At 33.6% G+C, this 12,294-nt stretch overlaps 1 protein-coding gene across 3 annotated transcripts in view; it reads right to left on the bottom strand.

The window, feature by feature from the left end:
• LOC110101308 (DNA-(apurinic or apyrimidinic site) lyase) overlaps nt 1-11,388 on the bottom strand; it is a 75,008-nt gene extending 63,620 nt beyond the window's left edge. For all 3 annotated transcript variants that reach the window (XR_003700270.1, XM_028693573.1, XM_028693574.1), the window contains exons 1-2: nt 11,058-11,388; nt 2,201-2,293 (exon numbers count right to left, since the gene is read on the bottom strand). Coding sequence is in view for 2 of the 3 variants with exons in the window: in XM_028693573.1 (XP_028549406.1) it covers nt 2,201-2,293; nt 11,058-11,321 (357 nt within the window). In the remaining variant the exon portion in view is untranslated. The remainder of the gene's footprint in view (nt 1-2,200; nt 2,294-11,057) is intronic.
• Nucleotides 11,389-12,294: the final 906 nt, after the last annotated feature.

The raw sequence follows: 12,294 nt of genomic DNA, 5'->3' as shown, positions 1-12,294 counted from the left end.
ATTCCCTCCTAAAATCCATTCAAAAACCTTCCTATTCGACCCTGTTTGATCCCGGCGGGCGTGCGGGAGGCGGAACTTCCGCCTCGTGTAGCTGGGCCGGTCCCGCGTGGACCGGCTGGACCGGTCCATTGAACCGGTCTAACAGCATCTCAAGGAAAGTCTTAGCCAAGTTGAGGTGCAAGCCTCATTAAAAAGCTTAAGGCGTAAGCCTTGAGGCATTTTTCATTGGAATTGTGCTAGGCGGGCCTCATATTATGCAATTTTAAATAATGCTCCTGGCTTATGGACTCCACCATACTAAAGCAAGTGACAACAACCTTAAGCAAGTAAAGGTGACCTTCTTTCTATCTGAATTATCATATATAATGAAATAAACCTTAAGATATTCAAAACAGTTGATTATCGCCTTTGCTTCAATTGCCCCATCATATGGTACCTAGCTTAGAATTGACCTTACTCCCATTGACAGACCTCCTTTTGTGCGCCATATCTGTAGTTGGATGATTCTCTTGCCATCTAAATAGGTGGTGAAGCAGATAAAGGCGGCGCTTTCCTTGCAAACATAAATTCGAAGAAAAACATTGCAATCTCACATCAATAATTTGTTCTTGATGAAAAATGAAAAAAAATACTCACTAGTGCTTGAATTATCTCTTCATGGTCCAAAGTATATTCTCCTATCTCATTTTCGATCTTCAATGCTATCATCAAATTTTTCTATGGGCTGAAACTTTGGAACGAGCAAGATTTTTTTCGCTACTACAATAAATTTGCTACAATGTCGTGCACATCTATAGCTATTACTACTAGACTATATGGATTACAATAGTGTCGCAACTACTTTGGTACCAAGTTGAGGCAATAGACAAAAGAAAGGTATACGAGAGTTTTAAATTTCTTCTAATGGCAAGAACAAATAGGCAATATATAATAGCATTTAATGTGCATTTGATTTTATCTTCTCTTAAACTAACTCCTGAATTTAGGAGAATTATTATCTTAAAAAATTAATCCACAAAAGAAGGAAACCAATCTAGAATTTAAAATTCAAAAAGCAAACTTATCTAAAAACAAGTTTAAAATTCAAAACTCATCAATACCCTATTGAAATGAAGATTTCAATCCTATCGTTTAGCTTTAGCTCATTGATCTCCCTCTCATGACACCCAATTAATGAATTGTCTTCACCTAGTTAATCTTCCTTTTCAAATGATGTTATCTGAACATTTCTTCAAAATATCTCCCGGATCAATATAGGCTTCTTAGAGGCGCTCCCCCTTTGGGAGACTCTTAATTTTCCTCGGCTCATTGTGTGCAGGTGCATCTCATGACACAAAACAGCCACCACTCTTCTAGTACATGCATGCCTTGCACCGAACAAGTATTTATATTTTGGTGTCAATAAAAGCATTCCTTGGCTGTAACAATACACTCCAATTACAAAAATATCTGTAATAAAGATTTCTAATTACTCTATGATCTACATCTATGTTAAATCTCATCGAGAGCATTGATATTACAATACATAACAATCAAAATTAATTTTTTCAACAGTGAATTATAAAGCAACCATCATATTTGCAAGCTCTGCATTGAGAAAAATATATATGAACTGCTTATTTTCCTGCTGAGTGTCAGCTCACATACGAAAATAAAGAAAAAAATTTGCTAACTCAAAAAAAGAGTTGAACAGAAAAGGCCTCAATATTAGATGAAAGACTTTTAATTAAGGTCATCAAGACATACTTCACCACCCAAAGCAAATCTACCAGTGCCAATCCATTAATAGAAAAAATCTTTAGCACGACAGTTTTGATACGATTTAAACAGTTTCACAACCTATAGGCATGCTGCTACTTTATCCTGCATCCAAACTACTAATAGCTTCAGCAAATTCTGTATATTAACATTTTGAGCAATTAAGAAAAACGATTCTGTTCATTTCAGCATCGAAAATCTTAATGAGCTATATTTAGCATTTCATGCACAAAAAAAGTTAAACGATTATATTTCTCATATATAACATTATTTTAAAACACCACTAATAAAATAGTAGAACGACAAATTAACAACAGCAGTTCTTGTTTAAAAATTTATATCATAACTTAGGAAAAAAAAAAGGTATCCATCTCATTGCATGTCATTCCTATTAGCCCAGTAGATAATGAATTCAAAGATAAGATAAACTGATTACCATTACCTGTTTTTCCTCCCTCGAAGAACATGTATCATCTTTCAGTTCACTGGGGTTCTTTTGTCCTCCTTTTGGCCCAGCTGCAGGCATTCGGACTTCCTACCAGCAAATCTCAATGAAGTTATTGATTATGTGAGCAAATATCTAGAAAATCACCCATCAACTAAAGAGTCCGTCTGTTGGAACACAAATACAAATAATCCACAAACTTGTCATAACATGAACAACGGAGTAATACTACAATTATTTTAGGGCGGTTTGGTTGAAATAATTTGAAATTTGTGAAAATCTAATTACAATATAAAAAAATGTATTTTAGAAATGCAAAAGTTGTTTGGTTGGATATGAATCAAATGCAATGATTTTTTTGGGTTATAATGCATTTCAAATACATGAATTTTAGAAATACAAAGCATGGAAGCAGCAGCAAGAGCCAGGCATGTAGCAGTACCAAGTGGTGACGACGGCCATTGATGGAGGCCAACAGCGGCAAATGATGGTTGATAGTGGTCGACAATTGTGACAAGTGGGGACGGTGACTCAATGCTTTTGCAAAGTATCCAACTTGAACCATTTTGGAATACAAAATAAACTAAAGAATGAATTTCAAATACATCAACAATTTTTTTGAATTTTTTACATCCAATAAACCTCCCAAAATTTTCGAAATTTCTGCATTTCTTTTACTCAACACTCAAAATACTTTTAAACAAACCTCTGGCCACCGCCGGCCACCGTTGGCCACCGCCAATCACCACCATTTTGAACTTTACATTGTATGCAATTTACTTTAAGCAAAAAAAAAGTAAAAACCTGCATTTATTTTACACTCATCAAAACAATTCCAAAGTATTTCAAATACGCTACATTCTTTTTTAGCTAACCAAATAGCCTCTTAGTGTAAATATAATACTTAAAGTTAAAATAAAACCCTTAAGATAATCTTAAAATACTAAAATAATCATGATGCATGTCTTATAAATAGTCAGAGGACAAAATCGGGTAGGACATATGTAAACTTGCATTTATGTTTTGTTGACACATTCCCAACTCGTGATAGGGCTAAACTAGACATATGTATTAAATTTTAGGTTTGGGTATTAATGACTCAAAACCAATCAGAGATGAAACTTGGGTTGAAAGCATAAGTGATATCTTGTTGAGTTTTGCAGACCCAAACCAAGCTCATGAGCAAAATTGGAAAAGATATTTAATTTGAGATTTTGTAACCCAAACCTCACCAAAGAAGTAACTGGGTAGCCTAAAAGGATTTGATATAAACTTTGAATTCCATGTCGGAACAAGAGTGGTAATTTATGAAAATTTTGGCAAATGACTCATGAGAAGTTTCCTATTTTGGATTGATGCAGCATACCATCTTCATTATTGATTATCATAATCATCAAGATAAAGATATGGAGAAAATTCATTCATCGCAAACATGATCTATTTATGAAAAAAAAAATCATCATTAAAAGTGAAAATAATATGTTATTTTTATTTAAATTGAAAGTGGCATAATTGTAAGCCTAATGACAACAAGTACACTCTCTTTACAAATGAGCTTGGTCATTTTGTACAAGCATGCTAACATACATGGGATGCCCTACCTTCTCTCCACCTTCCATGAAGGTTTAGTTGCAAAAACGTAAAGTATGTATGGTAACCTAAAGTTCAGGATCCTACCATCTTTTATTTTCAAGCAATTTATGGGAGGTGTCAATCAAGTATGAAATTCAAGATGTAATGAATTCAAAAGGTGGCATGTCCTTCCATCTCACAAGGACTTTTTTCATTAATTTATCTTTATCTATTTTATTTTTGAAAAGTTATAAATAAAGTGTGAGTTGTAATAGAAATCAGACTTGGTTAATTTATGTTTTAAGTGTTGCTTGTATGAAATATAAAAGTAGAATTTGATAGTTATCTCATTTAAGGAGACTTAAGTGAGTCTTCCATTAAAATTATCTTTGTGATATTACAATTTTTTTAATTAATAATATCCAGCATCTTATTTATTCATGCTTTCTTTATGTCGTTATGGGTAGGTCACCCTCCATCTCCATCAATATCCCATATTTCTAAAGTGATCAAATCAATGGGTTTCCTTCATTTGGGAACCCTATAAAGTGACAAAAAAAGACAAATTTATAACATATTATGAATTTTGATTTTCAGGTATTAGATTTTGTACCTAGGCATTATATTTTGTTAACCCAAACCAAGTTCATTGACGAAGGAGCCTAACTAGGGAGGTATTAGAAGTACAGGGGAATTGCAAGTATCCAAACTCGATATTCACTAGTATTAATACTTAATCAATTGTACTATGGTGGACAAGGGACTTATGGGTGCCTAACCGCAGTCTCCACTTGCATGATAATTGATGATGATCTGAGAACATAAAACTTGGTTGCTTGATGTGGTATCTTGCATTTTTACTCAAAAAGTAAGATATCCAGGACACAACAAAATATATAGTGTGGCATGTCATTTGAGTCGATCCTTCCCCTGAAAGCAATCCCATCAAACTAAGATGATCAAATTATATGATAGAGGGTGCATCTGTATATCTATGACAGTTTCTCTAATAAGAAGCCCTAAGGAAGCACAAATCTTTAGGCCATAATAAAGTTAGTAGGAGATATGAATAAGACAAAGAGAATTCTTTCAAAATAAAAATAAAAATAAAAAATATTTTCTGCAAGTCCTTCGCAAATTCAACTGTGAAGTGTAATGACTAGGAATCTAACTGATCAAGTTTATGCCAGAAAAGTAAGTACTTATAAGGATAACTTATCACATCAGTGATTGGATCTTCAAGACAATACCAATATCTACAACCAAGTTGAAGGGGGATGACAGGACCGTTATCAAGAAGAGATATTTGTAATTGATGACACAAGGGACATGCTAGTATATGATCCTAATCTCCGCTTTTATATTATGAACCACGGACCTATGGGACAAAGATCTTAATTGTTTAGTTGAACAAGGGGTAAATAACCTAGTTGACCTGCAAGTATGATCGTGGTGCCTTGGTCTCTAGCCAAATCAAAGTATCATTGAAAGAGCATAAGTGAAGTGAAGCAAAGCTCTAGAGATGGAGAGAGAAATGTTCCCTAGCTGAATCATCAAAAATATATAAGTTTCATAAGATTTCTATGGAATTACAATAGATGATTAACCATAGCTAATCAATGCAATATATAGACCCACATGATCAATTGAAGGCAATGTGTTCCAAAGATTTCCTCTAAATGGAATGTAGTTTAAAACATAATTTATTTTAATTTTAAAGGTCAAGGCCTCCCAAAAGAGCAAGCTTCTAAGATTAATTACATATTGGGTATATTTGATAATATCATAAATAAGGAGCTTCACTTTTGTTCAAATGCTTATAATCATATGTGGGGATTTAGTGGTCAATTCTAATGTTAAAGGAGAGGTAGGACAGCACTCAAACATATGAGAATGAGTCAAGTCAATAGGACTCTCAAGGTTAGAGAATAGATGAATACGATTATATTGGTTAGTAGTGATCTTAGGTTGAAGGTGCATCAAGTACAACTGTGGGCAAGATATGTGCAGGTTACTAATATGTCTTTGATGTAGGCAAGGGGGGGGGGGTCAAATCAAATCCTAATATTTGATTTTTGACTTCCCTAGCTCATTAATGTCTAGTGAAAGATTAGCTCATTATGAGCTGATTTTTAGTTATAAAATTAATGATTGGGAGCTAGATTTGATGAGTGGATCTTGTTTTTTCATATTCCTATTGATTTGGGCTGCTGCAGTTTGTCTCTTGGGCTGCTTTTGCATTAATTCCCACGGCTGGCTCAGGATTTATTTCCTGTGGTTCCCTTTCTCTCAATATTAATGGTGGTTGTTGGTTTCTTGTGCTTGGCTGTTGGAACCGAAATTCCCTCCTTGGATTTGTTGTGCCGTTTGGGGTTTCCCTGAGTTGGAACCGTGGCTTTTTATCTTGAAGTTTGCTTTGCTGTTTGGAATTCCTGTGCAGGAAATTGATGGCTTTTATCACCTCATTTATATGGGAATATGAACAGTTTTTTGGACTGTTTTTTGGGCTATATTGTGGACAGAATTTGGACAGTTTTTGGGACTGTTTGGGGAGAATTTCAAGAGGTTTTTTACTGTTTTCTGTGCAGTTTTCTACTGCAGTTTTTGGGTGTCTTTTAACCTTCTTCTTGGTGTCTTTTAACCTTCCATATTCCCAAATATTTGGGCTGTTTGGCTACCCTTTTTGTGCCTATAAATAATGTTGTTTGTGGCTGTTTTAAAAAGAGAATGATGTGAGTTATTTTTGGAGATAAAACATGCGGGTTTGTTGTTTGGAAAAGCTTGCGAGCTTTGTCCATTCTCTCTTCCACCTCCGGAAATCCTGCGGGCTCTTTCCAACCTTCGTCTTGACTTCTAATCTCTTTCTTCTATCCGCAAGTGCCACTCCATCAGTATCCTTCTTCTCTATGTGAAGCAACTATAGGGTGTCTTGTTTGAGTCATTTGTAAGTTTCAAAGTTGTAAGTGTCGTCAAGTAAGTGTCTATGTTTGTAAGTTTCTTTATATAATATAAAAAGTGTCTTTTGAGCATTTTTGTCTTTATTTTGTTCTTAGAAAGAGTTTCTTTTTTTGTGATCAAAAATTTGGGTCTCTCTCCCAAATTTTTGATTGCATGAGTCTTTAGGGCAAGGGGCATGTAGTCATTGAAATATAATTAGAGAATCTTAAATTTTAAATATAAAGACACCTGAAAGGAGAAAATAAATTTTGTAAGATGATATAGTTTTGGAAATAAGAAGACTCTGAGATAGAAGCTAAAGAAGAAAGGCTCCAAAGGAGATGGGACTTACCTGAACAACAAAAAATTGCAACTATCATAAGCTACTAGAAAATGAAAACTCTACAACCCAAGGGTTGCAAAGGAAATAGATGAATAAGGAAAAGGATAACAAATCTAAGCAATAAGTGGACTCAGTCAAGATCCCATAATTTTATCATTCCAAGTCTTTGGGCTCTGATTTGTTTAGTCATGTGGAGACTAGATGATCCTTGTTAAAAACTATGAGTTGATGTCATCTAAGAGTACCTAAAATCTCAAAGAGAAGAGCTAACTGAAGGGATTTACAATTCACTACCATATAAGAGAAAAGGCGAACGAAGGATGTTCTCGAGCATAGCTTGGTTAACAAGGAAAGTGATGAATATTGTGCTAAGTCTGCAATGTCTTAGAACATGACATTTCATGTCAAGATTGAATCAAAGCAATGTGAGAGTCACATCGTTATCGCTTGAAATGCAACTAGGGGTGTGACGACTCTTTAAGTGTGGCATGCAACTACACTTAAGTTAATGAGTTGCAAACTCAAATCTACCAAGTGTGTATGACACATGATAAATAATCCAAACAAGAGAGATTAGCCAATATATTCAATTTGTGTGTGCTGAAATATATGGGGCCAAAACATGATAACTCATGTATGCAAACCTTGTGTGTTTGGATCTACCAGGTTGATGCATGGAGATTTGCATTCATGGAATCTATGGTGTGTACTAGAATTGAATAAGTCGATGAGAAAGTAATTCACTTCAGTCTAACACTCTAGCGAATATATTAGGTCTAGCAAATGGAATATGCGTGACCAAGATGTGGCCTTAATCAATGAAGTCCAAGTTAAGATTATCAGGCATGTGTGGTACCACAATGATTAAACTAAGGAAAGAACTAAAGCTAGCTAAAGTGTGTGTGCAGAGGTCAAGCTTGTCACTGTAACAAAATCAAGATCAACATCCATGTACATTCAAGGCCTAATATTTACATCTTTCGTTATACAAGTTTTGTTATTTCAAATATTTCATAGTAATACAAGAAGCAATCCATATGGCATCAAAAGCGGAGTAAATTGGCAGAGCTTGACTAAGTTGGGTTCTTGAGTGAGCTCGGCTCATTTGAATTTATGTTTGTTCGAAATTATTCATGAATACTTTATTCATTTTCAGTTTGATTTATGTAATTGAGCTCATTTGGCTCATGCTCTACTCGAATTGATTAGAATTTTGAATCTTAAAATTTTTCTTTTAAAAAATAAGCATTCAAAACTCACAACTAGATATCATCCTATCAAATCTTTTTAAGATGATCAAATACCACATAAGGCCCATGACTCGCAAGATCCCACATGCCCCATAATTACAAGCTCAACCTCTCAAGGAACTGTGCGAAGAAATAAAGCTTTGTAATACATCATTATATTATATATAGTGCAACTCTAAACTTCCAAATAATGTGAGACTAAATGAATTGAACTTGTCTATTTTTATCATGGTAGCCAACCTTCACAAAAAATAAAATTGTTATATATTTAAATACAAATAATACAAACAAAATAAATAAATAGTATTATACATAAAATGACTGCCTTCTGATGACACGGTCAAGAAAGTAGATGTATTAGATTTGGCTTATGTTAAGAAAGGTAGAGGTAGACCTAAAAATACTTGGTTAAAAAAATATTAGAAATGACTTTTCTTTATTAGATTTAAATGAGAATTTGACTCTTAACAAGACACAATAGAGAAAAATAATTCATGTAGCCAAACCCACATAGTGGGATAAAGGATTGATGTTGTTGTTGCTATTGTATATATATATATATGTATGTATATAATGTGTATACATGTGTATATTATTTATTTATTTACTTATTAATTTTGAGCATAAAATAAGTCAAACACGATCAAACAAAGGTTTATTCATATATAGCTTGTTTACAAATCAAACACCAATATCTGATAGTGTTCGACTCACTTTCTTGATGAACTAATCAAACATAAGCTCTATAATGAGCTCATCAAGATCTATTTATGAACAATGAACTTTTTTGATAACCTTAAGTTTTAAAATAGGGTTTTGAATTTTTTTTTCTTTAACAGAAATTTGGTGATAGAGGATATGGGATGGGTAAAGGGAAGGAGAACATTTGAGTAGTTAAGGTGAGGTACAATTATGTTCAAGAAATTTGGCTATGAAAACACATGATGTAGAAAAAGATTTGCTTTGATACGAATTGATATCGAGGAAGTATTTTGATGCCAAATAACTTAAATAATATTTATAGAAATAGGTTTACAAGATAAAATCAAACTATTTAAAATTCAAATCTAAATAATTCTTAAAAATAATATCATCTAGCTTAATAGAAGATGATCCTATAGATTAAATACATTAAAACTGAAATAAATATCCTAGAAATAATCAAGAAATACTATAATAACCATGATGCATGTGTTATAATGCATCAAAACTTCTTGCTAGATCATTGAGCATTGCCTAGTTAGTTTTAGTTATAACTTTTTTTCTCTCTGCTTTGGAATAATTGTGGCTCTCCATCTAAATGATTGATGCCCATAAGCCAAATACTATTCAAGTGAGCTAATTGAGCAAAAATGTTTCACTCCAATTTTATAAAATTAAACTAAATTGAAGGAATAATGCCATACTTCCCAATTATACATTTAAATTGGTGCCAAAAAAATTCTTATGTGGCAGATGATGATGCACCTTTTTTAATCAATCAAATTAATTCCTAACCCACTGTGTCTCTTATTTAACTCCATCTCATCCTCATAAACATATGTGAGTTATTTATAAACCAAAAATAAGAGGCTTCACCCAAAAAATAAGCTTCCCTATTTATTGTTGATTTGTGGGTGAAATACATTACTTTGAAGTGAAGCCTCTTCCTTTCAATGGCATACCTTCTTTCTAGCTGAATTATCTTAAATCTAAGAGAAAATATTTATTTCTAGACACAAGGCAAATATTCAAAAGATACACAAAATTTACCGAGTTTATAAAAGGTGCAACATTAATAGCCTCATATGCTCATATATTTATCTATTTGGGAAGTATAACATTACTCTTCGGCAAAGAGAAGGGAAATGTCTAACGCTGGCGTAATCATGTGGTGTGCATTCAAATTCATGCTAGACTTAATCAAACAATGTCAAAAAAAGAACAATGACAAATAATTGATAAAGAAACTAATCCGCGTAATGCTTACTGAAAAGTAAGTTCATCATTTTCCTTCAAAAAATCTTTGCGCATCTTCCTGCCATCCAACTGAAAGACGTTTTTAGGGCGAGGGCAAGATTGCTAGTTGTATTTCAAACTTCTGATTCAAACTCGATCACCCATACAGAGGACTATAACTATTAGGATGAGATTGCTAGTTGTATTTCAAACTTATGCTTCAAATGACTATGGATTTCTTTTAGTGCTCATTTGGTTGCTTGAAGCTAGATAATACATGTTGAAAAACTAAGACATTTATTAAATCCATTCTTTGGTTGGATTTAATTAGAGACCAAAACCGATTTCAAATGTCACAAACCTCTCAAACTTCCCTCAAATGAAAGTGCTTATTTTATAGCACAAAATGAGTGAAAATGAAATTATTGTTTTCTAAAACATGCTTTCCATTTGCAAGAAACAAAATCATTCGACTCTTCACCAGTCCATTACTTGATTACCAAAAAAACCCTCAAAAACTTTTCAAGGTAGCGTAGTTCCTATGGCTGCTTAGCTAACTGACCAATTCAATTTCAGTTCGACTAAACGTAGACCTAGCAAATATCCGAAAATAAACAATGCTGAGAAAAGTAACTTCGAAATATCCGAAAATGCTGAGAAGTGTAACTAGCAGAACAATGCTAAGAGAAGTAACTTCGAAATATCAGAAATAAACAGGTAAAAGGTAATCAAAACACCTGAAGCAGTAGTTAACCTACATTAACATTATAACAGTAGTCGGAGAAGATGGAAAGGAAAAGAGTGGGAGAGAAACCTGAATGGCGATAACATCCGGGTCGAGAGTTTGGACCAGGTTGGAGAATTCGGGCAAGTCCTTCTTCATGCGGAGGAGGAGGCTGTTGGCGTTCCAAGTGAGAAACTTGCACGGCTCTCTCCTCTCTCTTTCGCCGGCTTCAACGGTGTGAATGCCCTCGACGGAAACTAAGTCGCCGACGGTGGAAAGAAGGGGATCGGCGGACGAGAGAGAGGGCTTCTTGAAGGAGCCATCCTCCTTCACTGGCTGAAAAAAACGCTTCATGATGGCGGATGGTGAGCGCCTTTTCCACTCTCAACAGGGAGAAATTGTTCTACGGGAGCTATGTATGCAATTACATAGCTTCCCATCCTAACACTAATAAAATTTTGACGAAAATATCGTTTTATTATTTTTAACTTTTTCCGTATTGTCAGACGGGCCCACGAATTTTTTAAAAATTAGGAAAAATATCTTTACTATCTAGTTTAATTAAGAGTTAATGCTTCTTTTTCAGAATTTTAGCCACAAAAGCTCCGTAATATATAAAGTTTTTATCTTAAGAAACTTTAGTTCATGCTGAGAAAGAAAGAATTCGTTCATGCTGAGAAAGAAAGAATAGAGAAAATGCCGATGAAAATGGAGACAGATTTAGAGGAGGTTTCATTTTACGAGCAGATGATATTCCCACAAGACGCGGAGGCCATAAATCAGTATGTAGACGTCCATGAAGCAGAACAGTTGAAGTTAAAAAAACTACAGTTAAAAGAAAAGATAGATTTAGAAGATGTAGGTTTCAACTTATCAATAAAGTTCAATCTACTTCCAAGTTTTATTTATTGTATGTAAGCATGTGTCCATTATGTACAATTTTAAAATTAATGCATATTACTCCACATTGTTTACGTATGTGTTGCATATTTGCTTCATATTTATTACGTTTTTGATGCATTTTTGTTGGGTATTCACTGCGTTTTTACTATGTATTTACTGTTTATTTATTACGTTTTTACTGCTTATTTCGTACGTATTTATTGCTTATTTAATGCATTTTTATTGAGTATTTATTATGTTTTTTCTACATATTTATTGCATATTTTTTAATTTACTACGTTTTGCTGCATTTTTATTGAGTATCTCTGCGTATTTATTGCTTATGTAATGCATTTTTACTGCTTATTTACTATGTATTTACTGTTTATTCATTACGTATTTATTGCTTATTTACTTTATTTCTATTGAGTATTTAATGTCTTTT

The sequence above is a fragment of the Dendrobium catenatum genome, unplaced genomic scaffold (genome assembly GCF_001605985.2).
Source record: "Dendrobium catenatum unplaced genomic scaffold, ASM160598v2 fragScaff_scaffold_323, whole genome shotgun sequence".
In the NCBI taxonomy this organism is placed as follows: Eukaryota; Viridiplantae; Streptophyta; class Magnoliopsida; order Asparagales; family Orchidaceae; genus Dendrobium; species Dendrobium catenatum.
This window is presented reverse-complemented; position numbering and strand designations above follow the sequence as displayed.